At 36.6% G+C, this 21,611-nt stretch overlaps 1 protein-coding gene across 1 annotated transcript in view; it reads right to left on the bottom strand.

Moving 5' to 3' along the window:
• The window catches only part of myo3a (myosin IIIA), a 79,098-nt gene that overhangs the window by 27,923 nt on the left and 29,564 nt on the right, over positions 1 to 21,611 (bottom strand). The window contains exons 7-20 of the mRNA XM_015390646.1: positions 18,504 to 18,649; positions 14,556 to 14,621; positions 14,303 to 14,458; positions 13,946 to 13,987; positions 12,157 to 12,253; positions 11,447 to 11,563; positions 11,058 to 11,162; positions 9,312 to 9,395; positions 8,636 to 8,838; positions 6,782 to 6,880; positions 6,562 to 6,676; positions 4,341 to 4,467; positions 3,734 to 3,944; positions 774 to 921 (exon numbers count right to left, since the gene is read on the bottom strand). Coding sequence (XP_015246132.1) covers positions 774 to 921; positions 3,734 to 3,944; positions 4,341 to 4,467; positions 6,562 to 6,676; positions 6,782 to 6,880; positions 8,636 to 8,838; positions 9,312 to 9,395; positions 11,058 to 11,162; positions 11,447 to 11,563; positions 12,157 to 12,253; positions 13,946 to 13,987; positions 14,303 to 14,458; positions 14,556 to 14,621; positions 18,504 to 18,649 — 1,716 coding nt within the window. The remainder of the gene's footprint in view (positions 1 to 773; positions 922 to 3,733; positions 3,945 to 4,340; positions 4,468 to 6,561; positions 6,677 to 6,781; positions 6,881 to 8,635; positions 8,839 to 9,311; positions 9,396 to 11,057; positions 11,163 to 11,446; positions 11,564 to 12,156; positions 12,254 to 13,945; positions 13,988 to 14,302; positions 14,459 to 14,555; positions 14,622 to 18,503; positions 18,650 to 21,611) is intronic.

Genomic DNA, 21,611 nt, shown 5'->3' with positions numbered 1-21,611 from the left:
TCTGCTAACGTATTATTTTGAAAAATTAGGCATTTTAATTGAAAAGTTGTAGATACGACCTAACTAAATAAAACTTGATTCTGTATTATTTTCCTATATTTTAATCATGTAAAGCACTTTGCATTGTCTTTGTACTGAATTGTGCTATACAAAAAAATTTGCCTTGCCTCGCCTAACATTTCAGAATTATGAATCTGGTGTTTTATCCAAACTTTTCAGCAAAATTTGATTGGGGCAAAGTGGCCTAAATCTCAGCTACACTCATGGTAAAATACAGTAGCATTACTTTGGACACCTAGGAAATGCTTATTAATCTCAGTACTGAACATTTCACATATGCTCTCAGTGTACATTCAGTCGGCAGAGGACAATGTATTTCTGGGCCTTGTTCCAACAATCCCCAAGAGTGAATTTAAGTCCAACATTAAGTGTCTCCAGCTCCTAATTGACCCTCATTTGGGATGATTTATTGCCCCGCTCTGCGGGAAGGTCCAAATCGTTTAACATTAGCAAACCATTCTGTGACCCCCCTCAAGGCAAACACTCCCATGAGACATCACAAAGGGAGAATTGTGAAGCTCAATCCGCCATAAAGATAGAGAGCAGCAGATTTTAGTGAAAGCTCTTAAAGCTCAGACAGACAAAAGACGTGTTAGTGAGGTTTAGATGGAAATGATTGTGAAAACTGCAGACAGAGTGCTTTTAGTTGGAAGGATCCTCAGCGGTAGTATTTGATCTAACTGATGGGGTGTGTTGTTTAGATGTGACTCTACCTGCTCCCAAGCAAAGATGTGCTGGTTGAAGTAAAACTGGATCTGCTCATTGGCGAGGTTGATGCAGAGCTGCTCAAATGAGTTCTTCTTGAAGTTCTCAAAGCCGAAGATATCCAGAATGCCAATGTTCAGGCCCTTATCATCCTCCCTAGAGTTGAGAAGAACAACAAAGAAGCAGATTCAGCCCAGTTAGAACCATGCCTCCTTGTAAACCAAACGCTGATCAATTCCGTTCTTCTGAATTTAACAAGGAACAAATATATTACGTTTTTTAAACTATTTACAATTGAAAACTTGTCTGAAAAATTCTTCTCACACTTTCTCTTTAAAACGTAAATAAAACTGATTCAACTAAAAAGAATACAGATTTTCTTACAGCTGCTATGATTCTGATTTTACTGTACAAGTTTAAAGTAATCAGATTATTTAAAATATTCATTTTGGGCTTTTAACAATTTATTCTAACTGGTAACTAGTTGTTGTTTTTTTGTAAGGCACACATAAACTACTTTATATCTGCCCACAGAAACTGGTTAGTAAGCTTTATTGAAAAATAACCCATACAAATCTCATTTGTAGCAAAACATAATCCCCCAAAAAGTTATAAGTATTAGTAAAGTACTCAAATAGACAGCAGTAATGCATCCCATAAGTACCAGTTATGAACTTTGTTTTTCTTTTAAGGAAGCAGCTATGTACCCATTGTGACCCTGACAGCAACAAGAAATGATCATTGTAGTATCCTGTAGTGTTTCTGGGTTTTGAATGTATTTTTGTTAACAGTTAGGCAGATTGTTTCAAAAAAAATTTTGTAATATATTAAAATGAAAATGATAAAACTAAGATTTCTATCAATCTCAATACTTTAATGGTTTGTAATACATTTATATAAATCTTAAAGTTTGGGTGAACTATACCTTTGAGTGCATTTTTTTAACATCTATTACTAAACTGCTCAAGAAACATATGCTTTTCATTGGCACATAAAAAACTTTTGGCACAATACTGGCTGAACATTTGAGCACTCTTATTGGTGGATTTGGCAGAGCTAATCTAAATTGTTTTTTTTACAGGTCTTTAAGCATGGTCCATTACTTTTGATAGGTCTGAGGTTTGTGCTTTTTGAAGTTCATTCAATAGCATTTTGAAGCTTCCCAAAACTAGTTCAGACCATTACTTGGAGTCAATTTCCTGTTGCAATGCTCAGCTGTATCCAAGTTCCACTCTCCTTACTCTCAGTATTAGCATTTGGGATGTCTGTAAGCAGTCCTGGAGCCACCGAGTCAACTATACGCACATATATGATGGAATATTTCCTTTAACACTATTAATTTGGAGTAGTCACTTATCATAAAATATTAGATTTTTCTTTCACCTCAGAAGAAAGATATTTGTATGTAGTATTTGGATGCTGTATCACACCACTTCTGCACATTAGGAACTCTGAACATAGTCTGAGGCAACTGCAGCTGGATAATGCATTTTACCTACTTCGACATTAGCCAAAATAATAGACAGTGGATACCACTGTGCAGCTTACAGTAGATGCTACATCTTCTCAACTTTGAGCATAAATGATCCCGGTCTGCTTCACATCACCACTTGCTGATCTGAGAAAGTGGGCACTTGTTTACCAGCAGTGGTACAGTAGGTACTTCCAGGATGGTGCAAGTATTCCCTTTCCTACAAAAAACTGTGATGGCCCCTCGTTTTTCCAAAATTGGGAGGGGCTGTTGCTCAGAGAGCAGAACTCATGACGTTAACTCAGAAATGCATGAATTAAGTCAAATACTTTGGGTATAATTGTGATAAAGGAATACCAAATTATGTTATTTACAAATAAAAAAAAGTTTGTTTTGCATGATGCAGCCCTTGTGTCTTTTCTGAACTGGTAATTAATGGAACACTTCATAACATGACTGAGGGGAACAAGAAAAATAACGGCTTCATGGTCAGATGGGACGGACAGCAAGCTGTCTGGTCACAGTAAGAAGAAGACAACTTGTCAGAGTCAATGAGAGGTTTTCTAAACAAAGTGTGCAAACAGTGTGCAAGCTGTCAATAGCGCCAGTGTCAGCTTAACGCTGAGGAACTGTATTTTTTGCCACTGGAACTACTGGAATAGATAATAAAGCAGGACGATCATTATTTTTCTAAACTTCACCTTAAAATACAGAATTGGGTGAACAAAAAAATTGTCACAGACTGGTGTGATATTACACAAATGTAATTGTATTAATGTGTGTCTGTTCAGACAACAGGGTTCAACCATTTTTTTGGTAAGTGTGGGAGTTAAATAAAGCTTCCTGGTTCCAAAGCTAATTTGCTCTTGTTTGAAATAAAGTACCTGACTGTTTTAGCAATGACTTTGATTCCTAATTTTGTTTATGAGCCATGGACTATTTCCTGAAATTCACCAATCCATGTAAGCTTTACCAATTCTGGCGACAAGCGCTGTCATCTATCTCACCAGAACTACTCTTTAGGCTTTTAATGGAAATCAGGGAGCTCTTCTGCAGCATAGTGAGGGACACTGATCTAAATGTTATTAGGGCTGTTTGTTTTTTGTTTGTTTTTAATAACTGAGCTATATCTTCAGGGTAATTAGAAGAACAGATGCATTTTAATCAAAATTTTGCAGTGTTATTTTTGATAAATAAAGAAATTTAACAGAACTAAAAGTTCAAAATAATATATTCATAGATATGACAGCAAATGTATATGCTTATACTTAACCTAATAATTCTAAGGCATATCCAAGGCCCTTATATAAGTAAAATCTTCATGACTCCATTCACGTCAACTAACAACAAGGTGTCCCTTTATAATGACTGCTTCAATGGGCTTCCGGGTTACATATCTACATATCTTTTCTTTGCATAACTCAATATATTAATAAGATAAAAAAACGCACAAAAAAAACAAGGTTCTTTTTTGTGCGTTTCTGCTGCTGGTCTCACCCTGGTTGACTGTCAGGCCGCAGCAGTGTGTTGATCCGGTTCACGATCCAGCTGAAGAGCCGGGCGTAGAGAGCCTTTCCCATTGCGTCCCTCACCTCCATGGCTTTCTCCACCGTGTTGGGCCTGACGATGGTCTCGCCCCGGGCCACAACACAGTGGGATGTCAGGGCTTCCTGGAGCTCGTCTGATCGGATACGTAGTAGGGATGCCACTGGCAGGAAACACAAGATAAGGGATGTTTAAAAGTTTTCAGTTCAAAACTGGGTGAAGCAATGTGCAAATGTGCATGAAAACATTGCTATTAAAAAAATGGATTAAAACATTTTGATATAACCAGCCTAGAACATGTGCTTCTATTTAGAAAAGATTATCTAAACCACGCAGTGCAAATCTAATTATTATAAAATGTGTTTGCAAATAATTTTCAGTAAATTACATGTCTCTGCTGATGTATAATTTATTCCTCAATAATAGTGTGCTATATTTATCCTAACTCCAAATGGAGCTTTGTGTAGAGTTAATGTAGGAAGGAGAAAGAGGGAGAGGGGCAGAAAGCAGAACAAATTTACAATCTCCTCATACATTTAGTGTTCGACTGTATTCTCACCGTTCTCTAGGACAGAAATGTTGGTGATGTTGCTCTTGTCAGTTTGGTGTTCTGAGGCGACAGCAGAAAACTCAATGTCTCCTGAGTTAAGGATGGCAGCCAGAATGCTGTAAACGCTGCCCAGCTCCTGTAGAAATGAAATATAAATAGCTGCTAAAAATTTAACTCTAGGTATTTTTTTTTATATACTACGTTCAAGAAGCCAACCCTTCTGGGGATCCTTTTATTTTAAATGGTTCCTTATAGATATACAGGTTTTCTGTAGTCCTTCAAAGCTTTCTTTGGAAGCTTTGTATTTTTTTTTCTTTTAGCTTTTTGATTTTTTTTTTTATTTGTTCCTCATTTAGCGTATTTATTTGCACAAAAATCAGGATATTTCCCTGAGAAGTGACACAAATTTATTATGAAAACCTAAAACCTCTCTTTCCAAACAGGTACATTCTCAAACAAATGAAAAAGGCAAAAATTGTATTATCAAACAAAACCCGAGGTGAACACAATTTCAAAAACTATAGGCCTGTTTCTCTTGTTCCATAGCTATCCAAGATTTTGGAAAACGCTGACAGAAGAACTTAGCTGATAAACGAAAACTACTGAAAGTCTTTATGGATTTAGATCGCAGAGATTCACATCTTATTACTCCTGTAATTAATAGAAGAAGTCCGTAGCTACACAGATACAAAGAAGTATGAAGTTGGTCTGTTTGTTTATCTAAATAAACATTTGACATATTTTATGACAATATCTCAATCAGGAAACTACAGCAATGTAATGTAGAGATGCTTGTTCTGGAGTGGATGAAGAGCTAATTAAGTAGCAGATTACAGTTTGTGAAACTTAGGTGATTATCAGTCATCATGCTTGGACTTTGCTTGTGGTATCCCCCAGGGGTTAGTGTTAGGATGAATATTATTTATTTTTTCCATAACACACATATTAAAGTTTGCTTATAACACATATATTTTGGGTACAGGTGAGCGCTTACAGCAGCCCTTGGAGGATATCACACCAGAGTAGTATAGGCTAAAAAATCTGGTTTGAAAAAATAAGCTCTCCTTCAACCTGGAAAAGTTCCTGTTATTTGGAAATCATAAAGGAAATTTAGATGTGAAAGTCAAAATAAATGGGCTAGAGTTGAAAAAAGGAAATTAAATAAAATTCTTAAGCCTGAATATTGAATATTTTAAGATTGAATAGAAGCCTCATATTAAAGCTAATGATCTAAAAGCATTCCAAACACATCCTTTAATGTTCACAGATTTCAACACACCTGTGCAACACCTACAATATATTAATCAAACAGCTGTGCATGCTGCATAAAAGAGCCATCAGAATAAATCATAGGGCTGTGCTATCATGACCACACTAATCCATTATTCATCAATCCCTGCTTACTTAAATTCTCTAATCTCACAACTAATGTGTAAAGCCGGAAACAGCAACTGGACAGCATTAGAAACTTTTTGAGACAGAGTGAGGGTAAAATTATAGGGATAATCTACATATATATAGGGAGGGTGTAGCGGTTAAGGGTCGAAACACCCTGTGAAGGTTGGGCACCGTCTAATGACATCAACTCCAGGCCGAAAACCACCCATATATATATATATATATATATATATATATATATATATATATATATATATATATATATATACCGCTACACCCTCCCTATATATGAATTAACAAACTAACTAAAATATCCCGCCCAAAAAATTGAAAGCAGGCAAATAAAACAGTCAGAATGAAAATAACGACCTTGAAAAAACCTTTCAGTTGATATGTAGTTAAATATGTAGTTAAATCCCTGTAGTAGCAAATCACACTGACAGAAGTGATGCACCACTCTGCAGCTCCAGCTCCACAGAGTGCTTATAGGATAAGTGATATTGACGTACAGATCCCAGGAGAGGTCTGGTCTTTGAGGCTCATTAGCCCTCTCAATGACGACACCTTGCTGCCAACATGTGTTTGCTGCTTTATGCTACACAGCAGATAAAAAAGGGAGAATATATTTTTACCTAATTTAACAACCACATTCTACTTTGCAGAGAAATTCTACTTCTAATCGAGATTATTTTCATTTTGTTTGATGATCTTTAATACAACAATTGAGTTTGGGGTCTGGGCCATGAGAGCTGAGATCTATATGTGAGTGGTGCAGGCTTGAGGTGGGGCTTCTCACAGCTCTGTACCCAATATTCACTGCAGCAAATCATACCTCCAGGGTGAATCCTATGACTTTGAAACACTGCTCCACTGCATCAAACTGCTCCTTGTAGAAGGCATTGCTCACAATGTCAGGGCCTAACTTCATGTGTTCAGTATAAAGATACCTGCAGAACAAGGAAAAAACACAAAAGTGAGGGCTGGGCTCTTAAAGAGGGCAAAGTAAACAGTTTTTGAAGTAAAGGAGACATCTTACAAAAATTAAAACCTACTTAGGAGTCTTGCTGTCAGACAGTTTATAGTGGGCAAGCTTCTTCCTGTCAGCCAGACCAGCATAAATGTAGTAGAAAATATGGAAGTTCTTCTCACCCCTTTGAAAAACAGAAAATCATGTAAGAACACTGAATTTGATGTGATTGTTTGGTTTGGTAAGGCACTGATGGATTTAAGGCGAAGTAGTGAATTACAGTGTGAGGACAGGGCTTAACCACCAAATTATAACTGGGATTCACACTAATAATGTGTTGTTATAATGCAATGGGGAAATTATTGCCTGGTCATTATTCAAAATGGTTTATTCAAGTGAAGGAAAAATGAAAGAAAAATTGTGTTAAAGGGAAAAAATGGAAAACACCTGCAGACCTGGTCAAAAATGGCAGCACACCCTTTATGCAAGTTCAGTCCTATTATTCATTATTCTAACAAGATCCCACATATTAATAGGAAAAAAAGTATCTTCTCTTGTCCAAAGCCCTCTTCCTCCATATCTCTTTTGTGACATTTATTTTTAGACTTTTGATTATTCCTAAACCTTTCCTTCGTTGGCATAATTTGTTTTAAGGCTAGGCTTGAAGCTATCCTTTTTGATAAAGCCTATAGTGAGATAAGCTATACAGTAGTTATGCTGCTATAGGCTTAGCTTGCCGGAGGACACAGGGAACACTTTTCACTATATTGCTTCATTCTATCTCTATTCTCCCATTCTGCAAGTCAGTTCTAACATCATAGTAGCTTTATCTGGATTGGCCCTGTTTGGCTATGAGCCCATTCTGTGTCAATGACACAATAGAAGAATATGTCATCGACATAAGCTCATCTTGGAGGAGCAAATCCTGCAGAGTCAATAACTTGATGCATTCAGCCAGTTTCCTTAGACAGAAAACCTATAACCAACCTGACTGTTTGATCTGGTTGAATTATATATGTAAAGCTCCTTGAGATGGCAGGTTTTGTGCATTGATGCTATATAAATAAAATGTAATTAACTGTAGTAAATCATTTATTTGCTGATTTGGACTTATGCCTGGACTTTGAGTGATGCTAATAAATACACCTGAAGGTTTTAAGTTTAAAGCCAATGGCTCTATGTTACCCACACTGACATAGAGCCATTCTGGGTATTTTACTGAATATTCTATCTATTCTTTTCAATTCCATTCTATTCTATTCTATTCTATTCTATTCTATTCTATTCTATTCTATTCTATTCTATTCTATTCTATATTAAGTGATAGGGGTTTCTTATACAGTGAAAAATAACTAAGCCTGGGTTAGGACTTTTTTTTCACTAATCGTAATGAAATGTGTCTACTACACACAAAAAGCATCATATTCTCCTGTTTTGATCTTTTTTGCAACACACACTATGTTTTAAAGAATCTGCAGCTTAATGTGGAGCTTCTGCTTTCCTAATATGCTTCAGAAAATCTAGCCGTGCACAGGGCCTCCTGCCAAATCAGCCCACTCTGACCCCTATGTCTGTCTATTAATGAAATACTTCAGTGTCTTTGAAGTTCTGCTCGCTAGAAAACAATCTTTGATCTAACAAGAAATGGGCCTCCCTCTGCACTTGACCCGGTCTGATCCCCAGACACCTGATAAGAGGAAAAGACGCAGCGACCGAAGTACAGGCCAAAGGAAAATGTCACCTGTTTCAAATGGGTAAGTAAAGGTGAAAGGAAGGAAAGAGACAGTCCATTACACACTGATCACAGCCAGCGAGTGGAAACATAACCTTTGTGGTGCTGTTTTCTCATTGGGTGATTTGAATTTCTATGAATGTCAGTGCAGATGAATTTCACAAGGGTACAAAGACAAGTCAAGAACAGGAAGAATGAGGTGTTTACATTGCTTGGTGGATGACTCTGGATTTCTCCAGCAGGTACTCTGAGATCTGCGCTCCGACCACTGTTCCACCATTGGTAAACTTCATCTCCAAGTACTTCCCAAAGCGGCTGGAGTTGTCGTTAATAACGGTGCAAGCGTTTCCAAAAGCCTCCACCAGACTGTTGACCAGCAGGATTTTCTCTTGGAGCGTTCGATTGTTGGCCTAAATTAAAACATTATTCCAGTTCAGAACGGAGGAAATGAATCCTCTTAGCACAATAGTACAGACTGATAGAAAGGAAACTGTAAGTCATGACCGGCACCAAACAAATTCATCATAATAAACTTTTCTTTTTGCAAATGTTAAAAAAATATTCGTAAGGAACTTAATAGAAAGAATAAATCCAACACTGATGATGATTAAATTATTCTGTCAAAGTGATAATATTTTCAAAAATTTCTTGAAATCAACACAAAGAAAGAAACTATTCCATTAAAAAAGAAATGAAGGAACTTAAAAAACAATCAGGTTAGTTGAAACTGAAAATATTTTTTTAGGGTCACATTGAAAAAAAGGAAATTTACTTAGATTGTGGTTTAAACATTGCATGCGCCATTCTAAACTGTTAGTTTCAAGAAAAGCAGAATATAGAGAATAAAAAATGATCTAATAAAGATGATAGTTAATTTAAGCACCTTTCCGAGGACTGTAAGCTGCTGCACCAGCAGATGAGCGCTCTCCGTCTTTCCTGCTCCACTTTCCCCACTGATCACAATACACTGAAAATCACAAAAGCCAAGTTTAAAAGACCTACAGTACGACTGTAAAATGTATCTGCTTAAACTTTTTTTGTCACACCGTTTTAGATAAAAATAATACAATATCGTAATAATAGTACCGTATATAAATTTGATATCAAAGATAATAAACGTAATACAGAATTTTCAATTAGTTTATATTTTTAAGGGTAAAGAGCCTGTTTACAGTATACAGTACATAAATGACTAATAAGCTCCTAAGCCTGGTTGTCTCATTCTCGGCGATAACAGCTACCATCGAACATTCGTGAAAACCGGCAAAGTGTTTTCTATTACTGGAGCGACAGTAGCGTTAGATAGAGGTGTTTACCCTGCTCTTCAGCTGTTTCAGTTCAATCACACTAAAAGGTTTTTGAACATAAGCTGCCTGTTTGAGGTCACTCCTAAATTTCTAAAATGAGTTTAATTTAAAACCGTAATTAGGCTTGTAAAAAATCGTTTATTTATTCAGTTTATTTCATCTGCACAAAACCTTCAGACTAAACTGAATCAGGTTGCACTATATTCTCCTTTTTGAATTGAGTCCATCACTTTGGATAGTTAATCCTGGTGATTAAGAAACAAAGCGGCCCTGGACCATCACACTACCCCTGCCATACTTAAATGTAGCTTTGAGATCCTGTTTTGGATAAGTGTTAATGTATTTTTAGGTAATAGATACAGTAAGAGGTTTATCTTGTCAGTCAACAGAACATTCCCAAAAAAGTCTTGAGGATCAACAAGATGCTTTCTGGCAAATGTTTGGATGGATCTTTATGTTCTCTGTTTGGTCAATAGGATTTCTTGTTGGGGTAGTGGGTGGGGAAGGTTCTTAGTTCAATTCTCGGCCTGGCTTTTTCTGCATGGAGTTTGCATGTTCTCCCTAAACATGCGTGGGTTCTCTCCGGGTACTCCCGCTTCCTCTCACAGTCCAAAAAATGACTGTTAGGTTAATTGGCTTCACTAAATTCTCCTTCGGTGTGTGTGTGTGTGCATGGTTGTGTGTCCTGTGTGTCTCTGTGTTGCCCTGCAATAGACTGGTGACCTGTCCAGGGTGTAGACAGGCTGGAGATAGGCACCGGCCCCACCGCAACCCTGACTAAGCGGGAGAAAATGGATGGTCTTTATTGTTGTGGATTCATTAACACTGATCATGACTAAACAAAGTGAGGTCCTCAACAAATAAGCTGTTACTTTGTTTTTTTCCTCCTGGATCAGTCTTGGGTGTGCATTTGGAGTAAATTAAACAGGTTAAGCAATCCTGGGGATATTCACTAACGTTTCATTTTCTCCTTGTAGTTTAATGGTACCCCAAAGCATTATGGGAAAGCATGATGTTACTTCTTATAATCTTGCGGTCAACTATCTTGTAGATATTTAATTATTTCCTTTAATTTCTTAATTTTGGATCTTTTTTCCCCCTTTAAAAGCATATTTGAAAGTCTGTAGAAAAGGAGATAAGCACCAGCTCCTTCATGACCCTGACAGACTAGCAGGTATAGAAAATAGATGGATGTTTGCTGATAATGACATTTGCATGATTATGTGTAATCTTTAAGTGATATAAAACATAAACAAACGAAATCTGCATGACCAAATTGTTCTGTTTTTTCTCAGCAGTGTATGTCATAATAAGTAAGTTACCTGATCGGTGTTGTATGACACCATTGACTGGTAGGCAACGTCCGCCACTGCAAAGATGTGTGGAGGGTTGGCCGTGCGCTTAGCCCCAATGTACATCTTAGTGTACTGTGAGAAACAGAGTCAAGAAACCATTGAATACTGAAATAACTTATCTTAATCAGTACATGTAGACGAAAGGCAAAGGCAACATATGTGCTCAGAATTGGGAAGGTAAACATTAGACATGATGAATAAACTGTCAATTATGGTAAAGAAGAGGGAAAATGTAAACAGCAAATAAAAAGTGGAGATTTTTGAGTTTTTGAAAAGCAGCAGTGAATACATTTCGAAGCACATTTGCTGTGGAAGAATAAACAGGAAAAAAGTGGCTATATTTTCTTTTTACTGACCTGAGGAGAATAAATTTCCATTTTATGGAAGGGGTTGACTGCAATCAGTATGTCTCCAACATAGGTGTAAATCTGATCTCTGGCATAGCGACTCTGGAGCTGCTCAGTGACTGTGTTCTGACCAAAAAAAAAACAACATTTCCACCTGAATTATCATCAAGGTGATAACATAATCATAAAATAAATGAATAGTTTACATCCCCCACCACCACCTGTTTAATCCGTGCATTCTGTTTGAAATCAAAGCCATGGGACTACTGCTGTGTCAGGATATTGTTTTCATAAAAGTGGTGATCAATACTGATGTCTAAACACCTCCAGGTTAATCAACAACAGCTGAGCTCCTGAGTTTGATGGATGGAGAAAAATATCCGCTGGCAACAGAGCCTGATTGCATCATTTGATACTTTAAACCAGGAACCAGAGTTGATAAATTGCTCAGTGAAAAAACAAATAAAAAAATTCAATAATATTGGCATAACTACAAATAGTTTGCCAGTACTTTCAGAGCAACCTTACAGGTCTGAGTAGAGCTCATTTATTCAGAGCAGGTACAGAAACCTCACTAAAGAAGAGACAAACTGCATAACAGACGTAAATTACTATTTCAACTGGGAACAGTTTTAAATTGTCATGGTGTTAAAATCTGCTGCGTTCAACTCTTTTATCCCCTGCAATATTCAGCTTTCTGTTGCTGTTTATTTTTTTACCTCATCTAGGACTTCAAGGGTGGCGAGGTCGTCCACCTCGTCTGTGTCAGCTTGCGTCTTCATATGGCTTCCTTTTTTTGTGTGGATACGTTCATGCCTGAAATTCACAACAAAATGGATGCAGCTTAAATTAAAAACAGAAATTCGTTAACAAAAAACAAGGATATCACCTTTCTTATATTGCTATGGCACTTTATTTAGATTTAGATCAGCAATGGCTTTAAACAATGTTGAATGTCAGCCACAGATCTAAGACAGAAATGGTGTAAATCTAAGCTTAAAACACAAGGAACACTTCTAGTTAAGTTAATAATGCTAATTATTAAAGTAGAGGCATGTTTGTGTAGCTTAAACACTGATAATATATTTATATATTTCATCTTTCTATGTAATAATTCAACCATTTGCCCAATGTGAGGTCAGCAATAGATTAAGAACCAACAGTGAAGAAACCTAGACTGTTCTCCAAAAAAGTTCTCTATTTCTATTTTGCTGAGTCATGATATAACTATTAGCATAACAATATTTGCATATTTTTCAAAACAAACATAAATATTCTAAGCTATCTGAAAATCTTTACTCAGGTTGTCTAACTTTTTTACTTTGTGGGAACGCTCAACATATTTTAAGATATACCTTTATCTAATATCATACACCTATTTTATCATTTAAAACATTTTCTAGCCTTAATTTATATTTTATTTCTGCAATAGATTTGACCAAATCTGATTAGTTGATCATGAGAATAATTTCTAATGATAAGTAAAACTATTAAACCGTTCCTTCCATACTTGGTAAAAATCTGATCTAATAAAAAAAATCTAATCGAATCTGAAATATCTGGTAAAAATCTACAAACTTTAGTGCATTCTGTTGGGATTTAATGCAATTTTAAGGATGTCCTGCTTCAGTCCTCAAGGGCAGGCATCATGCAGCTTTTAGTTGTGTCCTTTCTCCAACACAGCTGATTGAAATGGCTGAATTAACTCCTCAGCAGGTCACCCAGCTCTGCAGATGCCTGCTAATGAGCAATTTATTTGTATAAAGGATGTCAAATCATGTAAATCTAAAACATGCAGGACAGTAGTTTTTGAAGAATGACTCTGAAATCACAGTAATAAAGCAAAACAAAATAGGGCATCATTTGGAAAGGGGGAAAAAATATTGTAATTAAGCACACTAAACTGCACACTGAAAACTGATATTGACCTTGAATCTCCATCTGATCTGACTGTGCATTGAAAATCTTGCAAAGACTAACTGCAAAAGAGCTATGATTACTGTGAATATCGATTCAGCAGAGATTTAACTAGGGGGGCTTGGAAAAAGATGCATGTCACACTTTATGGATTTTCTTTTCTAAAAAGAAAGAAAAAAAAAACCCAGAAGAAACAAGCAGCTTTTGCCTCCCCTTCAAAAGTATACACTTTGTTTAGTATTAAATCCCAACAAAATACATTTAAGACAATGACTAAGTAATGCATTTAAAATTATATTTCTTCAAGGTTTAATAAAATTGTTTTTGGTATTTTATAGCTAATCTACACTTGCTATGTTGTTTAAAACGAAAAATGCAATAAGAGTATCAAAACTAATCAAATTATGACAAACAGCCTTAAACAATTAGCCTTTTCTACAATGAGGGGAACAATATTAAACTGTCTATATCAGATAATGCAGATACCTGGTAAATAAAAAAAAAAAAAACACGATCACATCTACAGCAGAATCTGACTGGACTAAAAAGCTTCTACTGTGGCATATATGAAGCCACTAATACATCCATTACCTGTCATTACTGTCTGTACGTCTTTCTGTCTTTCCATGATGGCTTTAATGACAGAGATAGGATTAACATTGCATGATCACACAAATACAAACCAATGTGTTACACACAAAGCCCAGCTAGCACCTTCACCCATGCAGCTGCAGGATTGAGGTGATGTTTGTTTGGGACGACGGGGCTTGTAAAACATCCAGAAAGGAGGGTAATTTGGATTATACAGCCTGCAAAGGCTAAGCTGCAGTGTGCCATATAAAACCGACTTCTTTTTCTTTTTCAGGGGGTTTACAAGCAAAATGGTACATTTGAAGGTAGAATGCAGGATGCATAGATGACAACTTGTCATCCTTTTGGGTACAATACCTTGTTTTTTCAATTAATCCAATTTGCTGATTGAGATCTATTAGTTCAATCAGTTGTTTCTGCAGGATTTTCTCTCTGCCGACAGTCTGTTTGATGAACACATGCTGGAGCAGGTCTAACACATTTGGTCTCAGCTCAAAGTCCTTTATCAGACATCTGTGAGGCAAAAGAAAAGAAGAAGTGCATCATATTTGCATTACATTTAAAAAATGTTAATCCTCTCAGGAGCAGTGACACTTGCAGCCACACTCACTTGCAGATAAAGTCATTAAAGTCATCTGACCAGAGCTCCGGCTGGTGGAGAGTAGGCGGGGGGTTTCTGTTAAAGGAAGAAATGGAAAAGATAAATAGATAGATAAGATGGGATTTAAGTGGGTGGAGAACAAAGGCACCCAAGGGAATGATGGAGTGAAATCTCAGCACTGGACCAATTTGTCACTGAGGACATCAAGAAGTGTCTCTTTAGGTGAACTGAAGTAATAAGTTACCTGTGTGTCTGGGTGGCATGGACATGGCTGATTTATCTAATGAAAAACACATTTTTTCTTTTTCAATGCAGATTTCCATAAAAGCTTCTACTGGAAAAAATCCCACCAAAACTGTTAAACAGACACACTGAGCACTTTTGCCTCAAAAAACTCTTCTTAGCAGTCAAATGACTCACTATAATTCCTCGTTCTGCTTCAGGTACCTTTTTACAAGAGGGTTTCTGGCACATGGGAGGGAAGTCAGTGCTGCCTGCTAATGCATGCGGCCTTACAAACAGCAGCTCTGACAGCGATAAATTGCCCTAATGAGAGGGCATACATCTCCTGTTTATCACACAAAACAGCAAATATAGACAGTAGATGCATCAGGCATTTATTTGGCCTGTGTTCATCTAAGTAGCGACTATTAAAGAGTTTTTTTATTCTGAACACAAGCAGGATTTCGTAGAAATGAAGCGAGATGACGAGCAGGAGTTTTGCAATGCGTTATCACAATGCTGACGGGTTTTTAGTATACATGCAATATACTTTTTATAATAAAATGTGCTTGTTTATTCTAATTGTATGTCAGAAAGGTCGTAAATACTTATAAATCATTTACACAGGATAAGGTTGACTATAAGATTAAAGTTGGAAGTTTGCTGATAAACACCAGTTAATTTGGGGGGCTCTGTTATAGTAAATGATTTTACTACAACATGATAGAAACATTTTATCACTCAACATTGACAAAATGTAGCTTTATATCTTTAAAAGATTCAGGCAGGAAATCTGTTTAGAATGAGTTTCCTTGGGCATATGTATGCATGGAATAACACAGCAGTCCCCCCTCCCCTGCTTGTTGCTGCTAACTGCAGGTCAGTTAGCTCAAAGAAACACAGTATAGTTTGTCTTTAATTACCATGTCCGGATAATGTGTCATTTTGTAAACAATGCTTCAACAAAAGAGTAGAAACTCAAGGGATAGCTACTTCATTAGCTGAGTAAATACAGCTGCTAATTGACTAGCTAATATCAGTTTTTATACCCCTGGTATTACTCTATAAACTCTACAAACTGAAGAAAGGCAGAAAGTAGATAGTTTTGTTTATTAATAGTTAATTTTAGATTCTAAATTCATTCCTTGGATCATTACATTAACACTGCAACTAGAGGTGGGCATTCCCACCTCTAGTTGCACCTCTAGAAGCATCTGTATCAATTACAGATACAGATACTTAAATTTGGGAGAGTTTTGAATTAAATAAATCGATAAAAACCCTGAGACTAGCAAGGCATCTAAAACCTTTAATCAAAAATGAACACTTTAGTGTCATCTTCATAGAAAGACAACTGTGGCCAAAAAAACAATGCTACTACCAGCTATTCTTAGAAACTGGAGGGAATAAAATTAACGGTTTAAAAAGTAGAAATTCAGAAAAAAAATGAGGGTAAGATTTAGTTTTATCATTTGTAGGCCCAATTGATTCTACTCCAGAAACTCTCGTAAATGTTGTTTCTATTCACACAGGCTCAGAAATGAAAGCAGCAACAGCTAAACTAGTGTGTGTTTATAATGCTAACATTTCATTAATATCAAAATTTTATTAAAGAGCATGGCTAAACAAGTGCAACTCTAAAGGTTGTATAGTGTAGTTGTTATTATGTATAACAGTTTAGTAAAAAAAAAAATTCCTGGCTGTAGTGGCCTTTTTTTTAAATGTGATTGTTGAGGAAATGTACTGTAATAAGGAAAGAGGGAAGGAACAATGGCGTAACTATCGGTAAGCAGAGTATGCAGTTGCTTAGGAGCCCCTGACCTCTTAGGGGCTTCGTCATTGACTCCTGGTAGGCCCCCTACGCAATTGTGGACTACGACATCTCTTTGCAAATGTAATGGTGCGAAAAATTTGACTTAAACCCACCTGATACTAGATTGACTGACCAGACCTTATTTATACCCCAACACAACACAATACGACTTGGAATTATGGGTAATCCAGAGCGTAGATTCACTACTTCATATGGGGCCCACCCAGATAATGTTGCTTACGGGCCTATTGTTGTGTCATTACGCCATTGGGAAGTCTTTCTGGATTGAGATTCAAACCCGGTACGGCAACCAGGGTTATCTTTTCTAACACATTGTGACGTTTAACAGAAACATCATGATGAGGAATCCAAGACGAATGTTTTTTTGGGGTTTGGTACAGCAGAACATGATAGCAGGTATGCACAAAATAGAGTTTTAAGACATTGTTTAATAAATCCTTGAATGTCCAGTCTATCACCTGGATCTCTACTTAAAGCTCTACTTCTAAAAGAGCTTTAATAAACATTTGACAAACTATATATACAATTTAAAGCAGAAATCTAAAGAGATAGAAAATGTGATTAGGCTTAGCAACACCGATGTGAGGGAGCTGACCTCAATGAGCTAATGCTCATGTAATCAAAATAAATCAGACAGAGAGGTTGAGCAAATGCCCACAGCATCTCTCTTTCTAACTCTGCCTGCAGAATAAAGCCAGAGCTGTGAAAGGAGGGAGGTAAGGAAAGTGCAAACAGAAAGCCTGCAGCTCTGGCTGCAGCCGTCACACAGATTCAGGGAGGTCTGTGTGATGGCTCCTGTAGAGCACGACCCCCACGGCAAACTCTTCTTCCCTGGGACTGCATGTGTATGCATGTGCACCTCTGGTCATTGACCGACACAGAGCAGATTGGGTGACAGCAAGTGAAAGTGCTTATGCAGGTCTCACAGCAGATGTAGAGCGATAAACAATTAGATTTTCACCTTCAGAAAAACAAAACAACAGATGAGTACATGGGAGCTGGGCACCCAGCCTCCCCCCAAAGGGATTCGTGTTAGGTAGGTGGATAAGCTTTGGCAAGGAACATGCAATAATTAAATCAACAATAGGCATATTTCTAATTGATATTAAATATAAATGCAAAAGAAAAAGTAAACCTTCAATCGCAGATCAAACTTTGATAATTTGGGTCACATTTCTATAAAAAGTATGTCTTTAAAAACTATCAAAAGCGCATTGTGTAAATTGGATCATTATGTTTGTCATTTGGTTATATCATATTTAATGGCTGCAGTGTTCAAACTTTCAACCTTGTGGAGAAAAATCTGCAAGTTAATTGTATTTTATGTCCCTACGTAGCAGTATGAACCTTTAAAAACATTAAACACCAAAAAAAGGCTTTTACTCTGAAGGTTTTATTTGAACCCGTTGAGCAATACCCATAATTACATTTAAGTGAAAAAGGAATACATCACATATTTTATTTACGGCAACAAGAACAGAATATCAGCCACTCTTTATTTTAGCCAAGCATAATAAATAGGATCAATCAAGCAAATCTTTGAGGAATAAAAGGTGATGTTTTTGTTTCTCAAAAAAATTTGAGTTGCTATATTTTTCATTTTAGGATAATTGGATCTCTGAAACCTCCAGGTTTACTTTTATTCTTGAGTCAAGGTCTCTGACCACATAAAATCATTCCAGGGGCCAGACATGGCCCACAGACCACACTTACAACATAATTGGATTGAAGTTTTTTTTCATAACTCAGTCTAGCATAACATTTTTACAGGTTGGCACTGTTAGTTCTTTATGATACAACAATCAGCAGCTTTTTCTTACTCACTGCTATAATAAACGGGGGTGAGCTACTGTATAATTATAGCCCAAGATGGCTGATTATAATTATGAATCGAGGCTTACCTAGGGATTTTAAAAAGGGCTCTCATTGGGTGGAGGTCAGAAAGAGGGGGGTCTCCATCTCCCAACTCTATAGCAGTGATGCCCAAGGACCAGACATCACACCGAGCGTCGTAAGTTGAGTCCAGCTGCTGCTCACAAGCTATGACCTGCAGGGAGAGAGCGAAGAGCAGAAGCTGTAATGGATCACATGCAACTCTGAGCTTAGAGGAAAAAGGGGTTTTTCAGTCACACAATTTCCTATCTTGCCACATATGTTGGTGTTTGTAAAAATGCATTTTTAAATATTTTTGCTCTCTATGGTCTGCAAAGAGCATGTGCATAGGGGATGAAAGATGTAGATTTTTCTTGACTCTTACTTAAGCAACTTTAATTAAGCAATTAGCAGGTTGAGGCGAGTGAACAGAGCACCATTGTTGCTACAGATTAGGTTATGGTGTTCTGTTGGGTCATTGCTAGATTTTCGTCACAACCTGCTTAGATAGATCCTGTCTGACAACAAGATGGAGGCTAAAACTATAAGCAAAACATTATGCCCTAATAAAAACAATTTCAAAAGCAGAAGAGAAACAAAGTCATGTGTAACATCTATCAGTGATATTGCATAAAGTTACTTTTCCCTAAGGAGACCTAAACAAAATCTCATCAATAACAAACCATGAGTGCTGTTTCTACAACATAGAATTATTACCTAAGCTCAAGTACACTTTGGTTATGCAGTTGAACAATGTTCCAATAAAACATAGCAATTTAAAATAGGTAGTTTGCGTGATCTAGTAAAAGTACACTCTTAAATCCAATTGAGCAGCTGTGGCACGACCTGAAACTGGCCTCTGTGCTGGAAAACCATCTAAATGGGCTGAAAAAAAAACATTGGCTGAAATTTTTTTTTTACAAAAAAAATCATAAAAACTAAAGAGAGGCAAGGTTACCCCACTGTAATGTAAACATGCAATGTTCTCCATGCAAAAACTTGATCGCAACTGTTTTGAACTAGCGTGGCACAAACAGATACTAAGTATAGATGTAGCTTTTTTCACATATGACAATATTCATTTGGATTGCTGCATTTCCTTTAAAAAAATTTGATTATGGTTTAAACACACCGATGTTTACTTCACCTTACTTTACTGTGCATAGATGCTCTGCTTCAAAAACATGAAGAAATCACATTTACATTTATAAACTATTAAGAACCTTTGATGAAACCTCTAATAAATAACAGGAAACTGCGTCCTTGAAAGTAAAGGTTATTTTTATTCTCTGTATCTAAGCTAAATCTTCTTTTAAGTTGAGCAATATCAGAGGTCATAAAAGGACTCTCGCCGATCAGCCAAAAGCAACTACTTAACATCATGTACTCAGCAAATTGAACACAGACAGAGGCGCACACTTCTTCAGTCAATCATACTTGTCCTGGGGGTAAACATGGTACCTAATCTAAAACATGAATCATCCGAGTGGGAGGCATGAATGCACATCCACAGAACAACCCCCCTCCACAATACATGCTTTGGTATTATTGTAAAATGCCTGACATCTAAACAATTTGCTTTCCCTGCTCTCGGTGAGTATGTATTCTATGTATTCAGAGAAAATTAGGAAAGAAACCATTGCCATCTTACCGGGAGACACACAAGTACTCATGTGTTTCAAAGCAGAAACATGCATTACTGTATCACATTTCCTCCCACGATTTGTGAAAACAACAACAAAGTCAGAACCATGACCATTTATAAAGCTTAAATTAGTAAAGGGAAACAGTGTTAGCTTACAAAAATATCCACTTACCCTGAAATCAAACTAGTTATGTCTTCTTCACCTCTTATTCACTCAGCTAAGAGTTGTTTGGCGAAAGACAGAGCTTCAAGCAATGTTCTTTCTTCAGACTTCTTCGATAAACATGCAAATTAAATGAAAATCCTTGAACGACTAGTTATTACGTCACTCCACCTGTGGTCTAATACTTGGTCTGCACAGCATGCAAACGGTATGGAAAATTAGCATTTCAATTTGTGTGTTAATGGGGCAGCATTCAGACAGACAATAGATGAAGGTGCAGTGGTTACAAAGTGTGTTGGTTTAGTATAACTCTATCCAGCAAAGGTTGCAAATTACTCCTCTGTTTTCCTCTAGGTAAGCTTTGAGGTTAATTGCACTAATGGCTGGTTATGTGATGCCTCTACCTTTGTGGTTTTTTAGAGCTGTTTCCTCATTCAGTCCAATGAAATTTAAATGAAAGGTTAAACAGGTTTGCTTTCCAAAGGATTTACTTGGTGGCTATTCTATTTCTGAAGACCAAGGGCCTTACATACTATGATCCTAAGGATTGTTAAATTGTTAAGTAAACACAATTACAAATGCAATCATTAGGCCTATAGTTGGAATTGATAACATGTGCAAAAAATATTCTGTTTAAGTGGGGATTTTGCGTCTGCTACCTGGCATCACCAGATTTCTGGAGAGTGTAGAGTAGGTTTATTATGAGTGTCTTAAAGGCAGACTCCTTTCATAACCGCACTGCACACAGATGGAAGGTGTTGTTATGTGGAGAGAGAGCAGGCAGAGAAGAGGGGAGGACTTTAAGGCACAATCTTGTCTGAAAGTGGATCTGGATCTTTCTGAATGTTGCAAACAGTAAAACACTCCATCAAATGTTTTTAGACACAGTAGGCAAAATTAAAAGTAAAAGTAATTTTTTTCTTTTTTTTTCTTTTTTTGAGGCAAAATGAGCATTATATAAAGGGAAAAACTAGTGAGTATGCAAGAAGCAGTTTCCCAGCAAAATAAAAATATTGGGTGGACAATGTGTGTTTTTTTCTTTGCTGTACAGTCTATTTTAAACTTTAAACTGCATGCCTTCACAGCCATTAACATGACTATTTCTATTCTATTCTATTCCATTTTGATACTTGATACTTTGTTAATATTGAATTGAAATTATATTGCTGTTTTTACCTAGAACTTCATTTCCTGCACTTCTGCTGAACACATCACATATGCTAACATTTTTATGTTAGCCTATTTAGCTAGCAACACATTATTGCAGAAAATGTATATGTATATATATATATATATATATATATATATATATATATATATATATATATA

This window comes from Cyprinodon variegatus, unplaced genomic scaffold, assembly GCF_000732505.1.
Source record: "Cyprinodon variegatus isolate N-32 unplaced genomic scaffold, C_variegatus-1.0 Scaffold507, whole genome shotgun sequence".
Classification (NCBI taxonomy): domain Eukaryota; kingdom Metazoa; phylum Chordata; class Actinopteri; order Cyprinodontiformes; family Cyprinodontidae; genus Cyprinodon; species Cyprinodon variegatus.
This window is presented reverse-complemented; position numbering and strand designations above follow the sequence as displayed.